Source organism: Oncorhynchus kisutch, linkage group LG22, assembly GCF_002021735.2.
Source record: "Oncorhynchus kisutch isolate 150728-3 linkage group LG22, Okis_V2, whole genome shotgun sequence".
NCBI classification, from domain to species: domain Eukaryota; kingdom Metazoa; phylum Chordata; class Actinopteri; order Salmoniformes; family Salmonidae; genus Oncorhynchus; species Oncorhynchus kisutch.
Window position 1 is genome coordinate 8,332,978 of NC_034195.2, and position 27,957 is coordinate 8,360,934.

Sequence of the window (27,957 nt, forward strand, 5' to 3'; positions counted from 1 at the left end):
TGCAGTGGGGAAAAAAAACACATCAGAGAGAATAAAAGAGAGCAAATACATTTGGAAGGAGAGAAAGAGAGCAAGCCAGTCAAGGGCATTATTCTGAGATCGCACCCGAACTTCACCCTTATATCAAAAATCCATGGAAGTGGATGCTGCAGTGGGTCCTTGCCAGTGTCATCCCATTACACAATCCAGACAATCAAGCCAGCATGGAATTCACTTCTCCTGCACTCAATGTTTGTTGTGATTACCTGGCCTAGTAAATATACATTTCCCAGACATACCGGAGGAGAGTGCCAGAGGGGAAGAGATACAATGGACCCTTTAATTAGATTAAGTAAGCTGTCCAGAGAATGTGAGTGGTGTAAAAGGTCGGCATCTCACTCACAAGACACACACACATAGGCACGGTCATATAGATACACTCATGCACTGGACACAGACAGACAGGCACGCACACATACCAGGTAGACAGGACAGTGTGTGCACCGTATGGATAGGAGGGAGGCTATCACTCTCCACAGAATGAACAATACACTGTCCAGCTACATCTCCATGAGATATGTACTTTCCTTGGGATGTCCCAGCCCTGACGACTAGCCATGTTCTCTTATCTAACCTCTCCATCTGGTAACAGGAGGCGCAGACGGTCTTTGGCTCAAATTTTTCATGGCTTTGTTCTCCACCTAGAGCTCCTGAATATTTCATCCCCATGGGAGGGAGGGATATAGGCTGCTTCCCAAATGGCATCCTATTCCCTACATAGTGCACTTCTTTTGACTAGAGCCCTATGTTTATGGAAAGGGTCTCATTTGAGTGTATGCTTACATGGATATCTGGAGTGGAGCTCCTGAATATTTCATCCCCATGGGAGGGAAGGATATAGGCTGCTTCCTGAATGGCATCCTATTCCCTACATAGTGCTAGTGCTGGAGTGGACATACTGTAGACGATCCCATCGCAATGTTACAGTGAGATAACACACATGGGAGAGCATTCCCTTCCGGGGCTTTAACCTTTGATTCAGAATCAGCACCCCTCATGATTCAGCATTTATACTCCACTCCATGGTACATCTCGGCCTGAACGATGACACAATGTCCGAGACGAGCTGTCAAATAGAATTTGCATAACGACAGAATTTCAGTGTCTCACATGTGGTCCATCCCAAATGGCACTCTATCCCCTATATAGTGCATTACTTTTGACCAGAGCCATGGGCACTATACAAGGTGGCTGTGGTTCTGTTAGCCTTCACACAGCAAGCTTTATCAAGGCCAGTCGGACTGACACCATTATTAAAGTCACCTTGGTGCCAGGTTCAAGTACCGAAGTTGGTATCTTGTTACTAATCTCTTAATCTGTTTTGGCAGAGTGGCTCTTTTCCATCCTTGGCTTTACATAAGTGTTGGGATACACTTGGTGGCATAAACAACCAAAACAGTTAATATATGTTGTAACTAGCTAATGTTGTTTCAAACCAGTGGAGGCTCCTCAGAGGAGGAAGGACCACCCTCCTCAGAATTGAATAAAAATGAAAACGTTAAAACATTTAAATGTTATCCTTATTAGATAAAACTATACTAAATATATTCACGTCACAAAATCATTTATTAAAACACACTGTTTTGCAATGAAGCTCTACAGTAGAGTCTCTGTAGGGTTGCACCATGGTGTAGCCGGAAGACAGCTAGCTTCCGTCCTCCTCTGGATACAGTGACTTCAATAGAAAACCTAGGAGGCTCATGGTTCTCACCCCCTTCCATAGACTTACACAATAATTATGACAACTTCCGGAAGACGTCTTCCAACCTATCAGAGCTCTTGCAGCATGAATTGTTGTCCACCAAATCAAAGGATCAGAGTATGAATCTAGTACTGAAAGCATAAGCTACAGCTAGCTAGCACTGTAGTGATTAGTTGACCCAAAGAGAGAGAAAGACAATAGTTTAACAGTTGTGAACAAATTCATTACTTTCAAAATGAAGGCGAAGCAAGAGAGAGATGGAGAGATTTAGCATTTTCTTCTACTTTCAGTTTCACTTACTTATCTACTAAACGCAGCTAGCTAGTTTAGCCTACTCAAACACCCTGCTAAAACAGAGGGATGCTATGTTAGCTAGCTGGCTTAGACTACCCAACACAACACCGGAACTCTTCCAAGTCAAGGTTAAGGCTGCTGCAGTGACCGTATTAAGGCTGCTGCGGTGACCGAATATTTATTTCTCGCACAGAATAGGTTGACTCATTGTTTGGAGAAAATATTTATATTTTATTCAGCTTTGTTCAATTGTATTCTTCATACTATAAAATAATATAAAATAATGCCACAGAATTATAAGCAAATCTTGTCTGTTAAATGAACTAGTGCAGCCCACAGCCATTTGGCATAGCCACATCAGGACCTACCATAAGCACAACTCAAAGTATGCTATTCTTTTCTTCGGAAATAGACTACATTTTCTTCCTATCATGCTTCTTTAGATGTGTCTAAAATAAATAATGGACTCATTGTGAAGGTGTAGGCTATATTAGATAGATTTGACTTTTTAAAAAGGCTGGTAGGCCATGTGTGGAAGCCAGGAGATGCTAAATGTGTTTATGTTAATTAATGGTCAATTATCGTGAGACCGACAGTTATTTGTTTGACAATTACCGGCTGAGGAAATTTAGTGTAAGTGCTAAACTGCTTACTGACAGTACACTGTAACATTACTGCATTTTTTACCTTTATTTAACCAGGCAAATCGGTTAAGAACAAATCCTTATTTTCAATGAGAGCCTAGGAAAAGTGGGTTAACTGTCTTTTTCAGGGGCAGAACGACAGATTTTTTACCTTGTCGGCTCGGGGATTCAATCTTGCAACCTTTCAGTTACTAGTCCAACGCTCTAACCACTAGGCTACCTGCCGCCCCATGATTGTATTGTGTTTACTAACGTGTTAGTTCTATTAGCTATGTTTACTATGACCTTACTTTAGCCAATATGGTGACAATGATGTAGGCTGTGTGTAGCGGATATGGTTTGGCTTGGAAAGGTTTTTTGCCTGGTCACATACAGCTGATGAGTTGTGCATTGAAGTCCACAAGCAAAGGGAAAATGTGAGAGGAGAGTGCATAGATGCGAGAAGGAATACAACGTGGCTGCTATGAAAATTAACTGTGTTTATTCATGTGTATTCATTCTACCGATTCTGTTGAAAAACTTTTTTTAAATAGGTGGCTAACACTAACTTTAGCTAGGTGGCAAACCAACCACCCTCCTTTAGTTTTTGCATCAAATAACCGTCGATTATGTAATCACACCAAATGTATCATGCTGTGTCATACTAATTTCAGTGCCCTGAATTTACGTTAACTATGTTATGTCTAGTCTATGAGACCAGGCTGAGCAGGCATTGTAAAGATTTGATAACCAGCTCAGGTCTGTGACCCTTTGTGTATCCGGAACAGTCCTTGATATCTGAGGTCCTTGAGAGGTCCCAAACCCATTGTAAAATATTTAAGGTATGAGTTAAGGGTATGCTTAGGTAAGGGTTATGGCTAAGGTTATGTTTGGGGTAGGGATTTCCCAAGGATTCCAGTTAGCACTAATCTTCCTATTTGAAACGCACACAAATCACAGAGTTTCTAAACGCAGAAGCTCAGCATAATGAGACTTCCAGGAACGCTTGCGAAGAAGACCACGCAGACAAGGGTTATGGTTAGATTTAGGGTAGGGTGTGAGAAGTTAATAAAATAAGTGAACAATTATTTCTTAGTTGTTCATTTTCTAAAAATATAAAAGACACAACCTAAATTCGAGCCAATGTCTTAAGTAGTTGAACATGTTATTAATCCAAGCTCGTGGAATTTACAAACCTACACATTTTGAATTTTCGTCAAAAACAACTTTATATGGAAAGCGTGTCGTTGGTTTGATGGTCTGCACATGCGCAGTTTGGCACAAGACGACCGTTAGACGATTACGTGTTTCTGCGCATGAGTTTAGCTAGCCAACGTTGCCATGACATCGTCTACATACGTGATCGGGGATTTCTATTGGAGAAGCTGTTTCTGCGTATCTTCATACTGTACTGTCTTTACCCAATCGGTCAATAACTAGTACATTGCTTCCTGCTTTGAGTTACCCATGATTCCAATGGTCGTGTATGACGGTCATATAAATAGCCCCTTTCCAGCATCAACACTATAGTCGATGCAGAGGCGTCTACGGCTGGTTCTTTTGTGAATTGAAGCCTCATATTATATAGCTAGAACCGCGCCGGAGTTAACTCTAATTCCGTTTTTTTACGGATGGTGCACTTCTCCGTGGAGCTTCTGTTAAATAGTCATTGCTTTGGTTGTCAAAAAGGACATAAAGTTTTCGATTTCCTCGAGGGTATCATGCTGAATACCGAGGAAAGGTAGGCAACGTCTTACACGATTTTGCGAATACATTTCTACAATTATGGATATTTCTTTTCCTAATATTTGTTTCCATTGATTTGCTAAACTGACCATTGATTATGACTATTTAAATGCATTAGTTTTCCACCCTTTAACTTTTCAGAATAACACAATAATAACCAGATATTTCATGTTGTGATAATAACTGAATATTTGGCTGTAATTCCTGTCTGTAGGTTGTCAATAATAGTTGGTGTATTCATGATTTGCTTTAGGTTTTTGATTAGATTAATTTACAGTAGCGTTATGCATGTGAATTTTCTATACTATTTATGAACACCAATAGAATAGTATCGATATCACATACTAGGCCCATATAATGTAACATGTCCTAATAGCATTTGTACGCCTACATGCATAACATAGACCACATATGGTTTGTTATTGGTTATAGGACATTTTGTATCAATGTATTCAACAATGACCCTATTGCGCACTATGCATTTGCATTTAATTGCTCCAACAATAATTAAATTGGCATATACTTAATATTTTCTATAATGCTTACCCCTACGTCTACAACAGTTGTCCAACGAAGTTGTTTTCATACAGCGTTGAAGATGGATCGAATTACCAAAAACATTTCCGCCTTGTACTTTCTGCGCACGGGACATTTCATTTTGTGCAGTGTCAGTAAACGTAACCTATTTTCTTGATGCCCAAATGTCGCACTAATACCGCATATTTTCTTAGAAAGTCAAATCAATAGGGTTAGTATCCCTTTAATATAAATGAGATGTTAATACGGAAAAATATAGATGCACCTCTTATTATTAGGCTATTGTTGCCATAATCTGTCCAGGTGCCATGCCTACCTATGACCTGATATCACCCCCATTGCCTAGACCTACTTAGATTTTTTTTTGCTTTCATCTATAAATCAGCTTTGTGTCAAAGTGGAAATTGCTCCTCAGGACAGGGTTGCTTAGCTGTAGTCGAAGCATCAGAGCAACAGTAGCCTCCTAGACTAGCCTATATAATGACGTGATGCATCCACAATGCTATCATCTTCAGAATCTTCTTCCATGTTCCATCAGGAGAGTCATTTATAGCCTATCACTCAATCTTGGTAAACATGGTACTGCCTTTTCAAGAATGAGTGTCAATGTCCACAGCAGTATTCCATCATCATATACCACCAGCCTTTCTCATAAAAGTATGCATTACATGATATGCAGAAGCTAAAAATATAAAAATAGCCTACATTGAATATTACATTGACAACATAGTATGTGTGTGTACTATGCACACATGTGCATTCATGTTTTACATGTGTGGTGGCAAGCGCAGGGTCCATTCACTAGCGTGCTAGCTTATGTCCCTGTCAGCAGAAGGCATCAGCTGCCCTACATCACACAGACACACACTATTACACAACCAGCCGAGCCCCCAATGGCCTTGGACTAGATTATAGTCGCTTGTGGCTAAAGCACCAGTGGAAACCTGTGTGGGATGCTATGGACGCTATCTGTTTAACAGTACGATTTTCTTACTAGTCTAATGCGATTAATTTCTATGGATGATAGGGGAACACTTTGAATAGATCATATGAGGCTATGCCATGCTGTACAGTACACTGATCTCCTCAAGGGATCACCTTGTGATGTGCTGTTCTGTCCTAAAATGGCATCCTGAATGCAACTTGATACAGTACTGTAGGTTAAGACAAACGTCATATAAATTTTTTTGTATGTAGTAGGTTCTGGCTGTCAGGTGACATTTACTGTGGTCGAGATACTCTTGACCTAAGCCAAGTCAAGAGTGGAAAGGGGATCGGGACAGGGTACACATGGTGGTCTCCAATGAGCACATGCAGCTCGAATTACCAGAACTTCTCAGTTTGGTATCCTGTTTTTTTTTTAGAAACGAGAACCTACATTCACACTTATACGGTACAGCTCTAAATCCTACCCATCAAGTTCATGGGAACTTTTGGTTTGCTTTGTAGGCAAGGATTTGTTTATCCAGTAGGCCAATGGTTAATAGTATGGTTAATAGTATATTGTTGACTCACCTAAATTGTATAAAACTAGTTATAAAATATTTGGAGCAGCTCAGGTTTGACACATAGATTAACTGGCTAATAGGTGGTTTGGCCATTCTCTCTGAGCTAGTCTGTTAGCGTTTTCCTGGAAGACTTGCGAGGAATAGTATCCTGTTTTGGAGCCTTCTGTTCCTTGGATGTGTGCCACACTCACAAACTCTTAACCAGTCACCAGGGCAAACATAGAATCCAAAGCCATTATCTAAGGAATAATTAACTCAAATCAGGCTGCCAAAGGTTGAAACTCAAACAACTGCAGCACCAAGGGAAATGGACTGAAAAAAAATAAGTTTTATTAATAATTGCAGAACTCATGATATTTGAAATAATCTAAAAATCCTGACCAGACAAAAAGCACTATGGGTTTTGGATTTACCTATCACCTTCAGACCATATTATTTATCAACCTTCCATACAGTACTCTCTCATTGCACTGCAGTGTACTCTATATTAAACCCTAAAGCAGAGTTTGGTATGCTTGCCTGGGTTCCAGTGATTATACAACCACTCTCTCACACTCTCCTAACACAAGTCCCGGGAGAATACATGGTGCATGACGCACTTATATCCTTGTGTCCCAGTGCTGTGCCTGCAACACAGATATGATTAATACCTCACCCGTATGTTAATACAGTACAGTGCAAGCTAGGTCACTGCTGCATGACTTGAATAATGTTTATACTAGGGTGCAGTGGTTTTGTTCGTTTTTCAACTTGTGACTGTGGTTATTTAGCCTAGCGCCCTTTGGCACTAGGGGGGGTCTGAATGTCAGAGGGCGAGAGTGTTGCCTTTCAAAACAAGCTGGCATTTCGTGCAAGGACAGGAGCTTTCCTATATAGGGGAATGGAAAAAGGTGCTGGTTCTCAGCATTTTATTAGCAGTGCCACCATTATTTAACCCTAACCGTAACCTCCTTAGGAAGTTGGCAGAACATTGCGCTTGCAACGGCAGGGTTGTGGGTTCGATTCCCATGGGGGACCAGTACAAAAAAGTAAAAACAAAACCTGCACTCACTACTGTAAGTCACTCTGGATAAGAGTGTCTGGTAAATGTATAAAATGTAAATGTAAAAATGGAATGTGCCCGAGAAAGTGTTAGCACAACTAAGAATGCTGAGCGGGTTAAAAACTTTTTAGGAGCTGTGACCCTCCTGAAACTTTTGGAATGCTCTCGTCATCTCATGACACATTAATCATGTGGCTAGTGACAACAAATAAATCAATGCAAGTCACCCACTAGGAGTTTCCATGATTCGCCCAAAGAGCACATTTTTTTGCACTGCTAGATTTTGCGCTGCACATTTGGAACAAAATAATCAATAGATTAACTAAATCAACTATCAGAATAGCAACTGGTAAATAATGCTCTCTCAAAGCCTTTCCAAGGTAACTCCAAGAAACCACTTTTGATTGAATTACGAACTGTATGGGGCTATAAACAAACAAGAAACCGTACACCCAGAGGCAGCATTACTGGTGGGTTGGAGGCTTGAGGTGAGACTTAAAACCGAGGTAATGATGAGGTGAGACTTAAAACCGTTCTACCTCACTTTTACCAACACGTCTCCTGCGCCAATATGGGCGCTAAAACGCTAGACCATTTTTATTCTACCCGCAGAAACACAGAAGGCCCTCCCTCGATCTCCCTTCGGTAAATCAGACCACAACTCTATCCTCCTGGTTCCTGCTTACAAACAAAAGCTCAAACAGGAAGTACCAGTGACATATGGACGTACGGCCGTGGTCTGATGAAGCAGACGCGTGGCTACAAGACTGTTTTGCTAGTACAAGCCTGGAATATGTTCTGGGATTCATCTGATAGCATTGAGGAGTTTACACATCAGTCACAGACTTCATCAATACATTTAAGCACTAGGCTAAAGGCTAGAGCTACCGTTTAAAAGGAACGGGACACAGACATGGACACATAAAAGCCAACTATGAACAAAAAAAATAAAAAAGGACATAGGAAGTGGAATCCCATTTACACCGGCTCCGATGCTTGTTTTATGTGGCAGGGCTTGCAGACGATAAACAGACTAAAATGGGAAACCCACCCGTGAGTGATGAAGAACTTCCAAATGAGCTAAATGCCTTTTATACTCACTTAGAGGAAAACAACACACAGTCTTGTATGAAAGCCCCTGTTGTTCCAGATGACTGTGTGATTTCGCTCTGTGGCCGATGTAGGTCAAATTTTTTAACAGGTTAACACTCGTAAGGCAGCCGGGCCAGACGGAATACCAGGGTGCGTTCTCAGAGCATGCACAGACCAGTTGGCAAGTGTCCTCACAGACATTTTCAATCCTCCTTGTCCCAGTCTATAATCCAAACATGTTTCAGGCTGACCACCATTGTCCCTGTTCCCAAGAACTCAAAGGTAACCTGCCTCAATGACTACCGCCCTGTAGCACTCTCATCTGTAATTATGAAGTGTTTTGAAAGGCTGGTCATGACACCATCATCCCAGACACCCTGGACCCACTCCAAGTCTCTTACCGCCCCAACAAAGCCACAGATGACAAAATCTCAATTGCATTTCACACTGCCCTCTCCCACCTGGACAAGAGGCGAAATAACTGTGAGAATGCTGTTCATAGACTACAGTTCAGCCTTCAACACCATAGTCCCCTCCAAGCTCATCGCCAAGCTCGGGACCCTGGGACTGAACACCTCCCTCTACAACTGGATCCTGGACTTCCAGAAGGGCCGGCCGCAGGTGGTGAGGCAACAACACCACTGCCACGCTGACCCTCAACAGAGAGGCCCCACAGGTGTCTGTGCTTAGTCCCGTCCTGTACTTGTTCACCCACAATCACGTGGCCACGCACAACTCCAACACCATCATCAATTTGGCTGTCGTCAGAGGTGGTAGGCCTGATCACCGACAGCAATGAGACAGCCTACAGGGAGGAGGTCAGAGACTTGGCAGTGTGGTGCCAGGACAACAGCCTCTTCCTCAACATCAGTAAGACCAAGGAGCTGATTGTGGATTACAGGAGAAAGAGGGGAGAGCACTTCACCATCCACATCAACAGGGCTGTAGTGTAGCGGGTCAAGAGCTTCAAGTTCCTTGGCGTCCATATCACTAAGGGCTTAACATGGTCCACACACACCAAAACAGTCGTGAAGATGACACGAGAAGATGCTCTCAGGAGGCTGAAAAGATATGTCATGGGCCCTTGAATCCTCAAAGTTCTACAGCTGCACCATCGATAGCATCTTGATTGGCTGCATCACCACTTGGTATGGTAAATGCACCGCCCGCGACCATAAAGCACTACAGAGGGTGTTTAACTCTGCATCATTGGGAAGGGCTCGTAAGCAAGCATTTCACTGTAAAGTCTACACCCATTGTATTCGGCTCATGTGACAAATAATAATTGATTTGAAAAAAGCCTCTGAACTTACGTGGCTAACCACCAGTCCACACTAGCTGCAGGCGAGACATACAGACACTCCCCAGAGTGAATGTGACCCCATACCAGGGTTTCAGTCAGCCAGTAATTGTCGGCTCAGCTTTTGGCCGATATCTTTTTTTTTCTCTTTTTAAGCTGATGAATAAAAAGGACAAAAAATCCATTTGCGAAATTATGCTTTTTTTAGCCTATTAATTGATGGAAATACCAGTCGATGAAAATACATTAAGCTGTTAAATTAAATTGGCTGTTAAATTAAATTAGCACGCACGTGTATGTTCTTTATGTATCTTATTCTTCACATGCGCCCAGCATGCAGATGCAGGAAATCTGCTGCTTCAGCTCCTCAAACAGCTCTTTCGTTGCTGCTGGAGTGAAACATGCTTTCATAAACCCAATCATTGCGCAACAATTCTAAATTGCGTTGCATCTTTAGATCTTCCCTCTTTCTAAATTTCGAATGGATATTTTCATCTTGGTCACATGGAACCGCTCGCATGTGCGGTGCGCTTTTGACAAGTGTTTATGTGCTAATTGCATCGTGGAATGAACATTTTCTCGTAGCCTACGTACTACCTTGTGCGCATAGCTGCGCTTACAATGTGAATAAATATTATTTTATCAACATTTAAAGCTAAACATTCTAATCTGTTGCATCAGCCTCATTGCCTTTTAAAGTTGTTTTATGTAGCCCAGGCCTACTGGTGGTATGAATTTGGAATCTGTCGTCCCACAGTCTGTTAGGAATAGGCGGTTTCTTTATCTACAAGGCGACCAATAGAATAGGTAAATTTTTCTACTTTGGGGGGTGGTATGAATTTGGAATCTGTCGTCCCACAGTCTGTTAGGAATAGGCGGTTTCTTTATCTACAAGGTGACCAATAGAATAGGTACATTTTTCTACTTTGGGGTGTAGTAGATTGACATAGGCTAGTGGTTTTGCTATTTGTTACTTGTCTTGTTGCCTGAGGGAAAGTAAATGTGGACAGTTATGCCTCATTTACATCGTAACGTGTTTCATTATGCCATACGTCATCTTCATGCAATCTTGTTCAGTTCCTGGACGGAGAGTAAGAAGGTTTTCACAATGCAAGATACGATTGTGGAGAGCCTAGTGCCTTGTCAGGGATCGCATTTATTTTGTGAGATTGTCAAATATTACCTTTTTATTCAAGACAGGTGGAACCATATTGATTCAGTTGATAATAAAACAGTTTTCCTGAACTTGTTTCTATAGCTTTATAGCAAGTCAAGATAGCTTACAGAGCAGCTAGCTAGCTAAAATCTAGGCTATACTGTAGCTAGCGACCTCCACCTAATAATTATCATAAAAAAACAAACGTCATTACCATCACAAACTAAAACGGGAGGCAACAGTCATGAAGTATAATTGGCATACCAGTAAATGTGTATTGTTTAACATACTATTAAAATAGTACTCACTTATAGGAATGTGTAATTGTTTACAAGTTGCTAGCTATCCCATAAATCCATCGTCCAAAACCACATATTTGCCTCTTCTTCAGTGGTTTGGCAACTTCCTGTTCTTCGACCGTAAGGGGGCGTTTGTGGACGGGCCCCATTCAAATGAATTACCTCCGTGGCGACGTAATGGACTACTTATGGTTAATATGAATGGGGCATTATTATAAAATCTTCAAAGTACACATCGGAATTCGGTAAGAAGGACCCATGTTGTTGCGTCCTCGACTTGCATGGTCTGTTAAAATGAACTACCATATTCTAAATGTGATTTGTCATTCTGAGCACTGTGGTTGGATGCCCTAATCGGGTTATGCACCCAATGCGTATGGGTCCGGTTAATTTCTGGTAAATCGAAATGTTACCGGTCAAATGTGCGGCGGCACATTTTCTTAATGGAAATACTGACCCATGCAATGTTTTTGTAAGTCCCCTCGGGAGCATCGGGCTATTCTTACTACTGGCCTGGAACTAGGCCCCGTAACTCCAAACGACCGAGATGTGTGTTCCTGGGCCCCGACGAGGCTATTTGCAGAGGTGTTTACAGATCATGCGCTTGTTTGTGATGCATGCCTTTCCACCACAAGCCAGAGCCTTTCTCTTCACATCACAGTAGTTCCTCTGCTGCTGGTACAAGACTTAGCAGCCTCTCAGGTCAAACCACAGTGTAGTGTGACTTTTCGATTTAAGTGCTGATAATTTCATAGCTTTGAAAATAAAGTCGTTTTGTATTTTTTTCCCATATTGCAACAATGGGTAGCATAGACAACCCCCTTCCTGAGTAGCTACAGTGTATGCGCACATTTGTTCCATAACAATATTTGCAGGACCAGAGTTGGCTACCCCTGACATTTTGATTATTTACTTTATGGTTTAGGCTGGGTTAGTATTATTTATTACTAGTCGAAAGGCCCTGAGGCCAAAGAGTTGATTACACAGACTTGTTTACTTGTCTGCCCCAGGAAAGTTAAAACCAGCCAAGCCTGTCCAGCCTGCCTTTAAAGCTCAAGGTGAAGGCCACTGATTTTGTACATTCAGTACTACCTGCGTCTGATAAGAGGCTTGGCGGCTGCTTTAGTCTTATGGGATGTTTACGGGACGTCTTATGAGAGCAGACAATGACAAGTACAGCCACAGCATGTCATGTTATAATGTACTATTCTTCAGGCCCTGATTAGACATGACTTGGGAAAATAGGGCAAGCTGTTCCAGCCAAGGACTGCAGTGAGGTGAACCATGAATAAAACAGAGGGGGCGGGCATTGACAGAGGCAGAGCTAACACTTAACTTCAGCAGGTTGTTATTGTAAAAGTCCATTTGTTCTCTATGACATCGCCTGCCTCAATGAAGGTTGAGGTTGCTGAGATTAGATGCAGTGCAGATGGCACACTGCTACTTCTCAAACACATAACTGTATTACTTTGCCTTTGGCATAGGCAGGAGCAAAGAGGTGTTGTTACCGAGATGCTGTTATTTGGTGCTATTTGTGGAACAGCACTTAGATTAACACTAAGGTAGGACTGTGCTAGTGCCAGTGACGCAACAAGCTGGCAAATTGAACACAACCAAAGAAAGACATCAATCTAATGCAAACTAGGCACTTTTATTACTTGGGCGCTTGGTTCCCATTAGCCATCCACTTTCATTAAGTGTATTAAAATCATAAATGTCCAAGTAGAGTAGCAACGGGAGGTATGTGGGTTGACTTTATGACATGGCAGTGCACCACTTAGTGTTATTGTAACGGTGTGTGCATCCCAAATGGCACCTTATTCCCTGTATAGTGTGCTACTTTTGACCAGGATCCATAGGGCCCTGGTCAAAAGTAGTGCACTATGTAGGGAATAGGGTGCCATTTGGGACAGAACTGGTACCTCTAGGAAAGAAGATGAAATACCCTGGGCCCTTTTAACTACTTATTGATCCTGGTCCTATGTTGAAACACTGAATCAATGGTTTTACGGAAATAGTATCTACGCCAACATTTTATCAAGTTAATAGCTGCCAACAGACACAAGGCTGGTGAATGAGACTAGGGAAATCGTATATACCCCAAACCTCTAAAAACCGACAAATCTAAACCTGAAGCTGAATGCTCAATCAGTCAAGTGCTCCTGCTTTTCATGTCTCTTTCATGAATCCTGTGGCATGGTCATTCATCTCTCTCTTTCTTTTTCCTTCTATCCCCTCTCTGCAGTTCTTTGTTAGTGGGCTCCAGGTTCCACTGCTCCAGGCACCAGGCTCCGGGGCCTCTGTGGTGCTCCTGATGCCCCTCACCCACACTTGAAGATCCCGGGTGGGCGAGGGACTGGCAGGGATCACTCTCTCGGCCTGTTACTACACAAGGTGAGAACACCAGAGGCAACTTCATTGCAGCCACTGATCAACAAATCACATCAACCCCTAAATACTCCTTAAGTGATCATGATAAACGAGTCTGAGCCTCGCCTTGCTCAAATGGATCCCCTGAAAAGCTGAATATCATTGAATGATTTATGCTCTTTATGCTGAGACAACACAGGAATCCTACATGCACTTCCTATTTTGCCCTGATCACCCCATATCAGCATGTATAATGTACACAGTGAACTGTATACACAGTGTACTGTCAAAGTAATAACCTGATAAAAAGGTGTCTTATGTACAATTATGGTACATGAAAATGCTGCTGATCTATAGCCCCGCAGACAATATTGAAACCATATATGGTTTGAACAGAGGCAGTCAAAATAACTGAGATAGGTTATCAACCATAGACTCTGTACATGGTGATCTAGAAAGTGTGCGTTGTCCAAGAGTTAATATCAAGTCAAATAAAATGTTATTTGTCACAAACGCCAAATACAAAAGGTGTAGACATTTAGTGAAATGCTTACTTACGAGCCCTTTCCCAACAATGCAGAGGAACAAGTACAATAAAAAAATAGTAACACAATAAAATAACAATGAGACTATACAAGGACTACTGGTACAGAGTCAATGTGTAGGTAATTGAGGTAATACAGTGCATTCGGAAAGTATTCAGACCCCTTGACTTTTTCCACATTTTGTTAGGTTACAGCCTTCTTCTAAAATCAATCTACACACAATACTCCATAATGACAAAGCAAAAACTGTTCTTCTGAAAAATGTAAATATCACATTTACATAATTATTCAGACCCTTTACCCAGTAATTTGTTGCAGCGCCTTTGGCAGCGATTACGGCCTCAAGTCTTCTTGGCTATGATGCTACAGGCTTGGTAGACCTGTATTTGGGGAGTTTCTACCATTCTTCTCTGCAGATCCTCTCAAGCTCAGTCAGGTTGGATGGGAGCGTTGCTGCACAGTTATTTTCAGGTCTCTTCAGAGATGTTGGATCGGGTTCAAGTCTGGGCTCTGATAATTGTCGCGAAGCTACTCCAGTGTTGTCTTGTCTGTGTGCTTAGGGTCGTTATCATGATAGTAGGTGAACCTTCACCCCAGTCTGAGGTCTTGAGTGCTTTGGGCCAGGTTTTCATCAAGGATATCTCTGTACTTTGCTCCGTTCATCTTTCCCTTGATCCAGACTAGTCTCCTAGTCCCTGCCGCTGAAAAAACATTGTGACAGCATGATGCTGCCATCACCATGCTTCACCATAGCGATGGTGCCAGGTTTCCTCCAGATGTGACGCTTGGCATTCAGGCCAAAGTGTTCAATTTTGGTTTCATCAGACCAGAGAATCTTGTTTCTCATGGTCTGAGAGTCTAAGCAGGCTGTCATGTGACTTTTACTGAAGAATGGCTTCTGTCTGGCCATTCTACCTTAAAGGCCTGATTTGTAGAGTGCTGCAAAGATGGTTGTCCTTCTGTAAGGTTATCCCATCTCCACAGAGGAACTCTGGAGCTTTGTCAGTGTGTCCATCGGGTTCTTGGCCACATCCCTGACCAAGGCCCTTCTCCCCCGATTGCTCAGTTTGTCTGGGCGGCTAGCTCTAAGAAGAGTCTTGGTGGTTCCAAACATCTTCCATTTAAGAATGATGGAGGCAACTGTGTTCTTGGGGACCTTCAATGCTGCAGAAATGTTTTGGTACCCTTCCCCAGATCTGTGCCTCTACACAATCCTGTATCGGAGCTCTACGGACACGCACTGTCAATTATGGGACCATATATAGACAGGTGTGTGCTTTTACAAATCATGTCCAATCAATTGAATTTACCACAGATGGACTCCAATCAAGTTGTAGAAACAGCTCAAAGGTGATAAATGGAAACAGGATGCACCTGAGCTCAATTTTGAGTTTCAGAACAAAGGCTCTGAATACTTATGTAAATAAGGTATTTCTGTTTGTTTTTTAATAAATGTGCTAAAATGTAAAAAATAAAAAAATAAAGGTCTTCACTTTGTCATTATTGGGTATTGTGTATAGATTGACGAGGAAAATGTTTTATTGTATCCATTTTAGAATAAGGCTGTAAGGTAACAAAATGTGGAAAAAGTCAAGGGGTCTCAATACTTTTCCGAATGCACTGTATGTACATGTAAGTAAGGGTAAAAGTGACGAGGCAATCAGGATGGATAATAAACCGAGTAGCAGCAGCGTATGTGAAGAGTGAAAGTGTGTCCCATCTGTGATTTGATTAACTGTTCAGCAGTCTTATGGCTTGGGGGTAGAAGCTGTTCTGGAGCCTTTTGGTCCCAAAAGGTCCCTTTTGGTCCCAGCAGCCAGTAAAGATGCTCTCTGGTGCAGCTTTAGAACGTTTGAGGATCTGAGGGCTCATGCCAAATCTTTTCAGTCTCCTGAGGGGGAAGAGGTGTTGTAGTGCCCTCTTCACGATTGTTGGTTTGTTTGGACCATGATACATCCTTAGTGATTTGGACACCGAGGAACTTGAAGCGCTCTACCACAATTTCCTTTGGGTTCTTAATAACCATCTGTGCTACCGTGGATTTATTTATTTTGTACTTTTACCCAATTTCGTGGTATCCAATTGGTAGTCATGTCTCATCGCTGCAACTCACGTACGGAATCGGGAGAGGCGATGGTCGAGAGCCGTGCGTCCTCCAAAACACAACCCAGCCAAGCCGCACTGCTTCTTGACACTGCCCGCTTAACCCCGAAGCCAGCCACACCAATGTGTCGGAGGAAACACCGTACACCTGAAGTGTCAGCGTGCATTGCACCCGGCCCACCACAGGAGTCGCTAGAGTGCGATGGGACAAGAACATCCCTGCCGGCCAAACCCTCCCCTAACGCGGATGACGCTGGGCCAATTGTGCCCCGCCCCATGGGTCTCCTGGTCGAGGGCCGGCTGCGACGCAGTGCCTGAGATCACTGCGCCACTCGGGAGGCCCCAAGCACACACATTTGAGTCTCTTTGCAACTGTATTCGCACCTGAATCTGCTCTACCCTCCTTCTCTTTGCAAACACTTGCACCCACACACAGGTGTGTCCTTGCCCCAGACATGTGACTGTCTCAGAGTGGGCTAAGAGGGTTAGGCTTAAACAGATCAGTCACACCTGTGATATCAACATCCTTGCCTCACGAATGAAAGAAAGAGCCCTTTCATTGACAGCAGAAGGCTCGCAGCTCTGCTGCTACCCTCTGTTTTATTAGGTACCACCAATGAGAAGAGGGAAAGAGAGGTGGAGGGTCAACATTAAACCCATTAAATAACAAAAACAGAGGTGGGGTCGTATTGGATACTGTGTCCAGTTCAATTTTGGAATTGACTGATGTTGAAATTAGTTTTACTCAGTGATTTATATATACACTAGTATAGTTTTAATCTCAGTTTTGAGATTATGGGGAAATGATTAGACCAAAGGCGAGGACACAACAACTCACCTGACACAATAATGAATCCAAACATTCTGCTTGATTTTATGTGAATTTGACATTTACTGTACTTTTGGCAGCAACGAAATCTGAAAATACTCTGGATACATTCAGGAATATTCCTGGAAAATGTGTGGTAGGTGAAACATAAGACAAAAACATGACAAGGGTTTGAGTGAGAGGACATACAGCCAAATTCTCTAAAATGAAATGGGCGATTTATGGTGGAGAAATTTAGCCAATGGGATCACATCACACCAGAGCGAATCATTTTCAGGATAGCCTAGACTACTTGCTTAAGAGCTAGAGAGAGGGCGAAGGGATAGGGTAGTTGCCAGCGGAGATGCGTGAATTACAAGAAGGGAACAGTGAAATATCCGCCGGAGTTTAGGTTACCCATATCAATAAGTGGTGTCACAGATTTTAGATAAAGCACTAAAATGTAAATGCAGGCTTAGTGTGAACATAACTACCCAATGCTTCACTAAAATGAATCAATGGCTAATCGACTATGGACATGTTGCGTTTGTGTTTCTATTTTCGAATGGTTGTCAATTTCATCTTCATAGCCTAGGCCTACTGTGCCTTCAGAAAGTATTCACACGGACTTTTTCCACATTTTGTTATGTTAGTCTGAATTTAAAATGGATTCCGTTGAGATGTTGTGCCACTGATCTACACACAATACCACACAATGGCAAAGTATAATTTAGTTTTTAGAAATGTTGTGAAATTATTTTTTAAGTAAAGCTGAAATGTCTTTAATCAATAAGTACTCCTGAATGTATTTAGGCTTGCAATAACAAAGAGGTTGAATAAACGTTTGATTAAGTCACAAATAGCATGGACTATGAGTGCAATAATAGTGGTTAACATTATTTTTTTTGAATGATTACCACATCTCTGTACCCCACACATACAATTATCTGTAAAGGTCCCTCAGGCGAGTAACGAATTTCAAGCACAGATTCAACCACAAAGACCAGTGGTTTTTGGCAAATAAATAAATATTTTTATCCTGAATACAAAGCATTATGTTGTTTGGAGTAAATCCAACACATCACTGAGTACCACTTCATATTTTCAAGCATAGTGGTGGCTGCATCACATGGGTATGCTTGTCAACTACAAGGATTATGGAGTTGTTTTGTTTTATAAAAAGAAACAAAATAGAGCTTAGCACAGGCAAAATCCTAGAGGAAAACCTGGTTCGGTCTGCTTTCCAACAGACCCTGGGAGACAAATCACCTTTCAGCAGGACAATATGCTAAAACTCAAGGCCAAATACACACAGGAGTTGCTTACCAAGATGACATTGAACATTGAGTGACCTAATTAAAGTTTTGATTTTAAACCGACTTAAATCTATGGCAGAACTTTCAAATGGATTTCGAGTAATGATCAACAACTGACTTGACAGACCTTGAAGAGTTAAAAATAAAAAATAAACGGGCAAATATTGTACAATCCAGGTGTGCAAAGCTCTTAGAGATTTACCCCCAAAATACTCGCAGCTGTAATCGCTGCCAAAGGTGATTCTAACATGTATTGACTACAATATATCTAATCAAGATATATTAGTGTTTTAATTTTTAATTCATCTTTAAAAGTGTTAGAATTTCTTTTAGAGTATTTTGTGTAGATCATCAATAAAAAATACAATTAAATCCATTATAATCCCAATTTGTAACACAACAAAATGTGGAAACAGTCAATGGGTGTGAATACATTCAGAAGGCATTGTATATCACAGCTGTCTCTATCTTCCCCTTAACTGCATTGTTGTAAGCTTTTCACGGTAAAGCCTGTTGGTATTTGACGCATGTGACAAATACAATTTGATTTGAACTTTCCCCCTCAATTTACATGATAGGCTACATTGGTTTAGCATGCTCCAGTAATGTAGAGTTTTTGATATCCTACAGAAAGGATTTAAAGCTAAGGCAAGGTTTTTGGGGAAAGGAGAAATTGATTTGCTTATGTGTCTGAGTGCGATGCGCTGCAGGTGGCTTTGGTTGATGGGTCCTTTTAAAGTGTGTGTGTGTGTGTGTGTGTGTGTGTGTATCAGTTTGCTAATTCTCTCTATGTCCATTCAGAAAGTTTCCTAAAATAGGCCTAGCCTGTCTGGACTCCGACCTTGCGGTGGTCCAGAGAAACTGCACTACGGCAGTGATGCTGGGGTAATAATGACATTGTTAGATAGGCCTACAGTGGATTGAAGCATGTTGCATATAATTACCGTTGGAGTGCATAATTGCCATGGTGTTTATGCCGACATCCAATGCAATGGTGCCCCCCCCCCCCCCCCCAAAAAAGAAGACACGATTCTTTTGAACCTAAAAGACAATCTAATCAAAATTGTATGAGTAGACCCTCTCACAGTTGAGGCTTAAGGGTATTATAATAGCCTGCAGATGAACAATATATTTCAATGCTATTTTCTAAGACGCAGCTGTCACGACATGTCAGTCAGACGTTCAATGATAGGCAACAGTACGCATTCATCTTATTATTGTCTCTTTTCACCCACGATAGACATAATTGTAATCCAAACCCAACCTCGTTGTGATGCACTGAGGTTCCAAACTCGGTTATAGACAAGACTGACTTTATGACTAACATGATCCTATTTACACTTTGTAGTAAATTTTGACACACAAATCTATGTTTCTGACTCATATCGATGCCATATGGGCCGTTTTCAAATTGATTTTTTGAACTATTTTTTTTTGTGTCAGTCTTTTAAATGGATGTAATTTTGTTCTTGAAACATTTAATTGAAATACTGTAGAATTCCATTCATTCCTATGGAAGACTGCTCCTACTGGGGAATACCAATATGGCTGACTGGTGGCTTTTAAGCCTCTCATTGGCCAATACATAGCATCAGTAATCCAGGGTTTATATACTGTACTTCATTGGTTTTACCTCAAATATTCCATGGGAAACTCAGGCCACTGTTCTCTTAAATGAGCTAGGAGTCAGAGTGCTGTGTGAACAGTTTGTATGACGCAAGCACACAAATTATCTTCAGGAAATGTACCTTTTCGTCTGTCCTCCCTTCCTCTCCACTAAAGGACGAGAGGCTTACGGTGACGCGGGCAGCTCCTGTCAATGGGACACCAGCCATCCTGCACTTCCACTACCAACTGAGCGAGTGCCGCACGGCCTGCTGGGAAACAGCCCTCTCCTCGGACAGCCTCTTTCTGGAGATCCCCGCTGGGGCACTGGCGGAGGGCAGCAAAGAGGGGTAAGCATGGGCACACACGCAGACGGACAGACAGGCAGGGTGTTACACACAGCTCTGAGACACATACCCCTTGTTAAGACCTACCAGCTTGCCTGCAGACACCCATTACAGGAATGCTGGATGGCCTGTTAGGTTACTAATTTCACATGCAAGTTATACTCTGACAACATTTATAGTATAAGGACAATGGAGTGTGCACATGCTAACAGAAAGGACGAGGTGGGTAGCTAGCTAAGTGTGTCATTGTAGCAAAGTATTTATCAACAAAAAATCTGATCTAATTTTCGTTCTATTATCTATTTCATTGATTGATTTTGGCCTGGCACATTACCTCTTTCAATGAGCTTTCAGTTTTGATAGGATTATTTGATCTAAAAATCCTTTAGGCCTACCTACAGAAAGAAAAATACACATCCCTGCACAGCCTGGTAAGAGTGGCACAAAGGGTGTTTAGCGTCTCCAGTGGCTCTGCAAGCGCTGACAGGATATTCTCCTCTGCTGGCCTGCTCTCCAGGGACCAGACTCTGGCCAAACTCATGTTTCTAAAAATGAATTCAAAAGGCACATAAGACTGAGCCTAATAAGGCATTTTTTCAATTTGAATTGAATTCTAAGTAAGTCACAGTTTATGTGCAATTTATAATCTATAATTACTTAATACAACTTAATGTTTAAATTCTGAGGGCTTTAATGTCCCTGCCAGCCTCGTGTCACACATTCAAATGCTTCACTATTTATTTATTTGAAGGCTATAGCCTTGAAATAATGTAAATAATATAGCCTAAATAATAAATTAATCATTCCTTCTTAGGCTACCTGTCTGGCTCCTGACCTATTTAGTGTTTATATGCTGTTTAATACTGTATGACATGTAGCCTACTTGAAATTATAAGCACCTTTTACAGTCACTTTGTCCTGTTATTTATTGAAATACTTTTCATTCAAATCATATTTTATTTAACTCGGCAAGTCAGTTAAGAACAAATTCTTATTTACAATGATGGCCTACCCCGGCCAAACCCGGACGACGCTGGGCCAATTGTGCGCCGCCCGACTGGATTCCCAATCACTGCCAGATGTGATACAGCCTCTATAGACTGTAGTGACTCCTCTTGCACTGAGATGCAGTGCCTTAGACTGCTGCGCCACTCGGGAGATTTGGTTTCAATACTTCAAAACCAAATGGTAGGTCCAGGTAGTAAAAAAAAAAATTGATGTGTGTTGGCTAAATTGTGATTTGAATGGAGTTAATTTGGAGCAGCAGTTTAATTTACCTTTGAGCTAGGAGCGTTTTTTAGCGGAGCAGTTGGAAAGGACGTGGAGCGCCGGAGTGGTGTGCAAGCCACCGCTCCATGAGCAATAAGTGGGATTTCCCGACCACTCAACTCCACTCGCATACTCTGATGTGGACCAGAGGAACACCTTTGAGAATTCTGTTAATTGACTACAGTTCAGCATTCAACACTATTGTTCCCTCCAAGCTCGGCACCAAGCTCAGAGCCCTGGGTCTGGACACCACCGTCTGCAACCGAATCCTGGACTTCCTGACGAGCAGACCATAGGCTGTGAGGATTGGCAACAACACTTCCACCACACTGACTCTTACCAAAGGGGCCCACCAGGGGTGTGTCCTCAGCCCTCTGCTGTACTCCCTGTTCACCCACAACTGCGTGGCTTTGCACGAACTCAACGGTTGTAGGCCTGAACCTACAACGACGAGTGAACCTAAAAGGGAGGAGGTAAGTGAACTGGTATTGCGGTGCCAGTACAACAACCTCTCCCTCAACGTCAGCAAAATATTTGATTGTTGGCTTGCTCCGATCCACATGAATGGGACTTCTGATAGTCAATTGTTTTAAGTTCCTCGGCGTCCACATCACCGAGGACTTGACATGGACCAACAACATCACCAGTAGTCAAGAGGGTGCAACAGCGCCTCTACTTCCTAATGCTCCTGAAGATATTCGGCGGAAGAAATCTAACTTACAGCATTTTGCCATGGTGCGGAGAGTAAAATGTGCAGTTTATAACGGGATTCTACACATTTTGTCACGAGGGGCACATGCCCTGTGTGCTTGTTCGGTAATCCGGCCCTGCATGCATGTCCCTTACATATGACTAATAAAACTTGAATAAATGCCTTTCAGGGAGGCTATTCTCTCTCTCTAGTCCAGTGTTGTTTCCCAACTCCGGTCCTCGAGTACCCCTAACGGCACACATTTCTGTTGTAGTCCCGAACAAAAAACACCTGATTCATTCAACTTGTCAAGGGCTTGATCAATATTTGACAAGTAGAATCAGGTATGTTTCTTCTTGTCAACAGGGCCACTACAAAAATATGTACTGTTCGGGGTACTCGAGGACTGGGGTTGGGGAACACTGCTCTAGTCCTTTCCTTTTATGAATAGAAATGAGCCATTTACGCGTCGTCGTCGTCATGTAATATGTCATCAGTGTCATGTCAATATCCTCTTGGCACGACATTGGCGCGGTGCCAGCACAGTCTCAGCGTCTTCTCCAACACTGCAGAGCTAATTCTAAGGGGCACTGCAGCTGCCACTGCATTATTATGTAAGTCTACTCTCTTATGTAAAAACAGTGCATCATCTCATTCTCTCCCCCTTCTCTTTCTCCCCAGGCTCACCAGCCTGCTGGAGTTTGCTGAGGAGAAGCTGAAAGTCAACTACGTGTTCTTGTGGTTCGATAGAGCCAGAGAGGATCGATGTAAGCGCTCCACTATTTAGTGCTGGATTCAAAAGAGGAGTGCAGCTAGAATTCTTATTTGAAACAAAAAAAAATGTTTTGGTGAAAAGCTCTGGATGGATGCAAGGACTGACCATCCATGATATCAAAATTATAGTTTTAAACATGTTGAGGCTATACACTGTTTGTTTACATTTACATTGTTTTACTGTTTACAAGATTAATCTTATAATTTTGGGTTCTGATGAGGTATGACATTTGAACTAGGCTCATGGGGCATTTATAAGTTATATTCTTAAAGAATCAATGGCTATATATCATTAATGTATAAGTCACAAATGGATGAAGCAACTGCCAATAATGGGCACATAATTGGTGGTTAGCATTAGCATGCTAATTCATTTCCATATAATGTACTTGGACTGTCCCAATTAGATGTGTAGACTATGATAAACATTGGAAAGCAAGGGTTTCAGTTCCTTTCCAACTGTAGAACATTTCCTTGGAGAAAAAAAACATTGAATGGATAATTACATTTGATTGAGCTATCCTTTTGTATATTAATAACGTCCATGAAATCAAACGACCATAGCTTAAGTTCACTATACATACAAAAGTATGTGGACACCCCTTCAAATGAACCACACCCGTTGCTGACCGGTGTATAAAATCGAGCACACAGCCATGCAATCTCCATACACAAACATTGGCTGTAGAATGGCCTTACTGAACAGCTCAGTGATTTTCCACTTGGCACCGTCATAGGATGCCACCTTGACAACAAGTCAGTTCGTCTAATTTCTGCCCTGCTAGAGCTACCCCGGTTAACTGTAAGTTCTGTTATTGTGAAGTGGAAACATCTAGGAGCAACAACGGCTCTGCCGCAAAGTGGTAGGCCACACAAGCTCACAGAATGCGTAAAAATCGTCTGTCCTCGGTTGTAACACTCACTACTGAGTTCCAAACTGCCTCTGGAAGCAACGTCAACACAAGAACTGTTTATTGGGAGCTTCATGAAATGGGTTTCCATGTCCGAGCAGCCACACACAAGCCTAAGATCACCATGCGCAATGCCAAGGGTCTGCTGGAGTGGTGCAAAGCTCGCCGCCATTGGACTCTGGAGCAGTGGAAACATGTTCTCTAGACTGATGAATCACGATTCACCATCTGGCAGTCCGACGAACGATTCTGGGTTTGGCGGATGCCAGGGGAACGCTACCCGACCAAATGCCTAGTCCCAACTTTAAAGTTTGGTAGAGGAGGATCAATGGTCCGGGACTGTTTGTCATGGTTCGGTCTAAGCCTCGTAGTTCCAGTGAAGGGATATCTTAACGCTACAGCATACAATGACATTCTAGACGATTCTGTGCTTCCATTTTTATGGCAACAGTTTGTGGAAGGCCTTTTCCTGTTTCAGCATGACAATGCCCCCGTGCACAAAGTGAGGTCTGTCAGAAATGGTTTGTCAAGATCGGTGTGGAAGAACTTGCCTGGCCTGCACAGAGCCCTGACCTCAACCCCATCGAACACCTTTGGGATGTATTGGAACGCTGACTGTGAGCCAGACCTAATCCCCCAAAATCAGTGCCCGACCTGACTACCGGTAATGCTCTTGTCCATACAGAAATGGTTTGTCGAGATCGGTGTGGAAGAACATGACTGGCCCTGACCTCAAACCCATCAAACACCTTTGAGGTAGAATGGAACGCCGACTGTGATCCAGGCCTAACCAACATCAATTCCCAACCTCACTAATGCTCTTGTGACTGAATGAAAGCAAGTCCTCGCAGCAATGTTCTGTTTTTTTTTTTAACCTTTTTTTAACCAGGCAAGTCAGTTAAGAACAAATTCTTATTTTCAATGACGGCCTAGGAACAGTGGGTTAACTACCTTGTTCAGGGGCAGAATAACAGATTTTTACCTTGTCAGCTCGGGGATTCGATCTTGCAACCTTTCAGTTACTAGTTCAATGCTCTAACCACTAGGCTACCTGCCACCCGCCATCTAGTAGAAAGCTTTCCAAGAAAGTGGAGGCTCTTATAGCAGCAAAGTGGAGACCAACACCATATTAATGCCTATGAATTTGGAATAAGATGTTCGATGAGTAGGTGTCCACATACTTTTGGTCATGTAGTGTATCTTGATTATAGAAGTGGCAGTGATGTTCTAGCGAAGTTAAGCTGAGAGAGTGCTTCTAATCTGGTACCCAAGACAGAACGGCCACAACACTGGTTAATCCTGTCCTGGTCCTGCTAGGCTCACTAACTTCTCTGCATGGTCTCTCTTTTTCTCTGAACAGTATCCATCATAAAGACTTTCCACTACATGGGCTTTGAGGTGGTGAAACCCGGCAACCCTCTGGTGCCGGCTCGGACAGACCTCATCTTCATGGTCTACTCTCTGGAAAACAGCAGCTCCGATGAGGAGTGAATGAAACACCGGACCACCCTGCAGCTCCCTAGCCCACCCATGACCCCCACAGAACCCCTCCCGCCAGCTGCCTTCATCCCTGTCCCCCATCCTGAAACTGTGTGCCCCCTCCCTAACCCCAAAGATACTCTTCCACCCAAACCTCTACCCTTCTCATTGATTGGGTTGTCACAATTTTGTAGACTCTATTATAAGAGGGATGTGCTGCTTGGGGATGCTAAGATCTCTGTGGTGATACATCTTCCCCTGATGAGCACAGCGGTGGAGCATGGAAGGGCGGAGCATGGACCGAGTCATCACCCGATTGGTTCAGATTTTACTAATCGCCCCACTCCATGCCAGGCTTTACATGCCTGCCCACAACAATCCAACAGGGTGACTTTTTGGCTGGAAGAAAAAGCATATCTATACTCTGACAGCTTGCACGGAATATCAAAGAGCCTGACTTGGGTCTTTTAATGTACAGTAGTTTCTATACAAAGCAGGGCTTGTTTAGTAGGGACAGTAATGTAATGGGTAGCATAAGGGAATTATCTTAAGGGGATATTTGCCTGGGTATGGTTGGGTCAACATGAATGAATGAATTGTTCTGCTGGTATTTTTTTTATGATAGGGACAAGTATAACACTGATCTTTCCGTTACAATTGCATTCATTCTATAACATATATTTTTTTTCTCAAACTGTTGGGTATATTAAGTCTTCATTCCTACTTTTGCGTCACTAGCTGTGATCTTTCAGCTTACGGTTTTCTTATTTTCTTACCAGATTATAGTTAGCGTGATATTGTTAGTCTCGTTTGATATTTGAAAGCTGAAAGAAGGTCGTTGTTTTGAATGCTGGGTCAGGGCAATCTAGTTCACAGCTCTCTGCAGCAATGACGTGCGTTCCCCTCACTTGAGGTCGCTCAGCTATGCAATGAACCTGTGAAACTAACACCTGAATTATTGAGCCAGTAGAGGTACATCGAGAAGAGTGGAAGAGCATTAAACATAAATGTTGTAATCCATTCTCACTCGGCACATAAGTCACCACATAAATATGGCTAGACTTAGCCCTCATCATTTAGCATGGGCTGAGACAGCTCTTCCTGATTTCAATCCCAGTTAAAATTCATATCTTTGTATACAGTTCTATCAACCAGAGCCCTTTTGAACTAGTAGTACCACCCCCAACAACACCTCTGCTCAGTTGAAACTATTTTGAGAGGGTTGTGGTGGGGCCTTTTCCGCCTAAGAAAAGAGTGCAATGTTCTCTTTTACACTTCAGTCTTATTTCCCACATTCATCCCTAGCTACCCAAAGCAATGTGGCAAAAAGGAAACCAACCCATGAAGGGAAAAGTCACAACACAAGCACTTTAGGTAGCCACGTAAAACCGAGTGGAAGTGCATTAGGGTCCATTACGGAGATGTGGCCAGCGCCTTCTATTTTGTTTTGCCGAGGCAAACCAGACAAAATTGCCAAAGAAATAGTTCTACATTCAGCAGTAACAGTTAAAAAGTTCCCGGTCAACAGTAATCCTATAGGATACTGGCTTAAGTTTCTTTCTCACACTAACAAGATCCCTAAAACAGTGCTAGGGTGACCTGGTTTGTTCAGGAAAGCAGTATACAAATATATTCCCCTAACAATAGCATTTTGTCTCAGAGGAACATGGTCAAGAGTGATGTGTGCTTGGGATCCTATGTGCAGGGGGCTTTCATTTTTGCATGTGTGTAGAGGTTGAGTCTTCATAGATGGGTTAGATGACGTCACTAAAACTATACACACTTCAAATGGGGCAGAAGTCCATGAGGAGTTGTGATTCTGATTGGCCAGATATCTACCAACAATGACAAGAATCTGCCATGTGGGGAATCGTAAATGACTCATTTTTAGCTAGTTTCATCATGTTCTTGATACCATGTCTTGTTTTGACTGAATTCATGTCAATGCTTATGGGAAAATTTTGCTAGCTAGCTAACCAACCAACAACTGTAAAGATGTATTTGAGAGAGAAGTGTTCATTATGCAAATGCATTTATGATTGCAATAAACATTGAAGAAATATAGTTCACAAGTCAACCCAGTCGGTTTTGCCCCATAGTTGCGCACGCATCAGTTGTGTTGCTAAACAACCAACCCGTCTAGCTGTTGAATGAGCAGTGACGAAAACGAGTCTATTCATCTTCAGAGTTATATTTTTATGTATCTTTCTTGTTTGATAGTTTCTTATAGCCTAGTTTAGTTGTTTTGTTTACAGTGGCATACAGAGGATCATTCAATGGCAATCCATACATGTATACCTTTTAACTTTTTCTGTCCGGAAAAAAATAAAATAAAAATCTATCTTGCTTGTGTTTGTTTATCCATTGGGATGTGTGTGCATAGTTGCTGACAATTGAGAGA

General features: G+C 42.3%; 1 protein-coding gene across 1 annotated transcript; it reads left to right on the plus strand.

Annotated features, from left to right (window-relative positions):
* The first annotated feature begins 4,171 nt into the window (after positions 1-4,171).
* On the plus strand, positions 4,172-27,908 carry oaz2a (ornithine decarboxylase antizyme 2a). The gene is given in 6 exon segments (XM_020456690.2): positions 4,172-4,399; positions 13,584-13,650; positions 13,652-13,732; positions 20,263-20,435; positions 23,074-23,159; positions 25,438-27,908. Coding segments are annotated over 6 exon segments (648 nt in total). The 5' UTR covers positions 4,172-4,289; the 3' UTR covers positions 25,569-27,908.
* Positions 27,909-27,957: the final 49 nt, after the last annotated feature.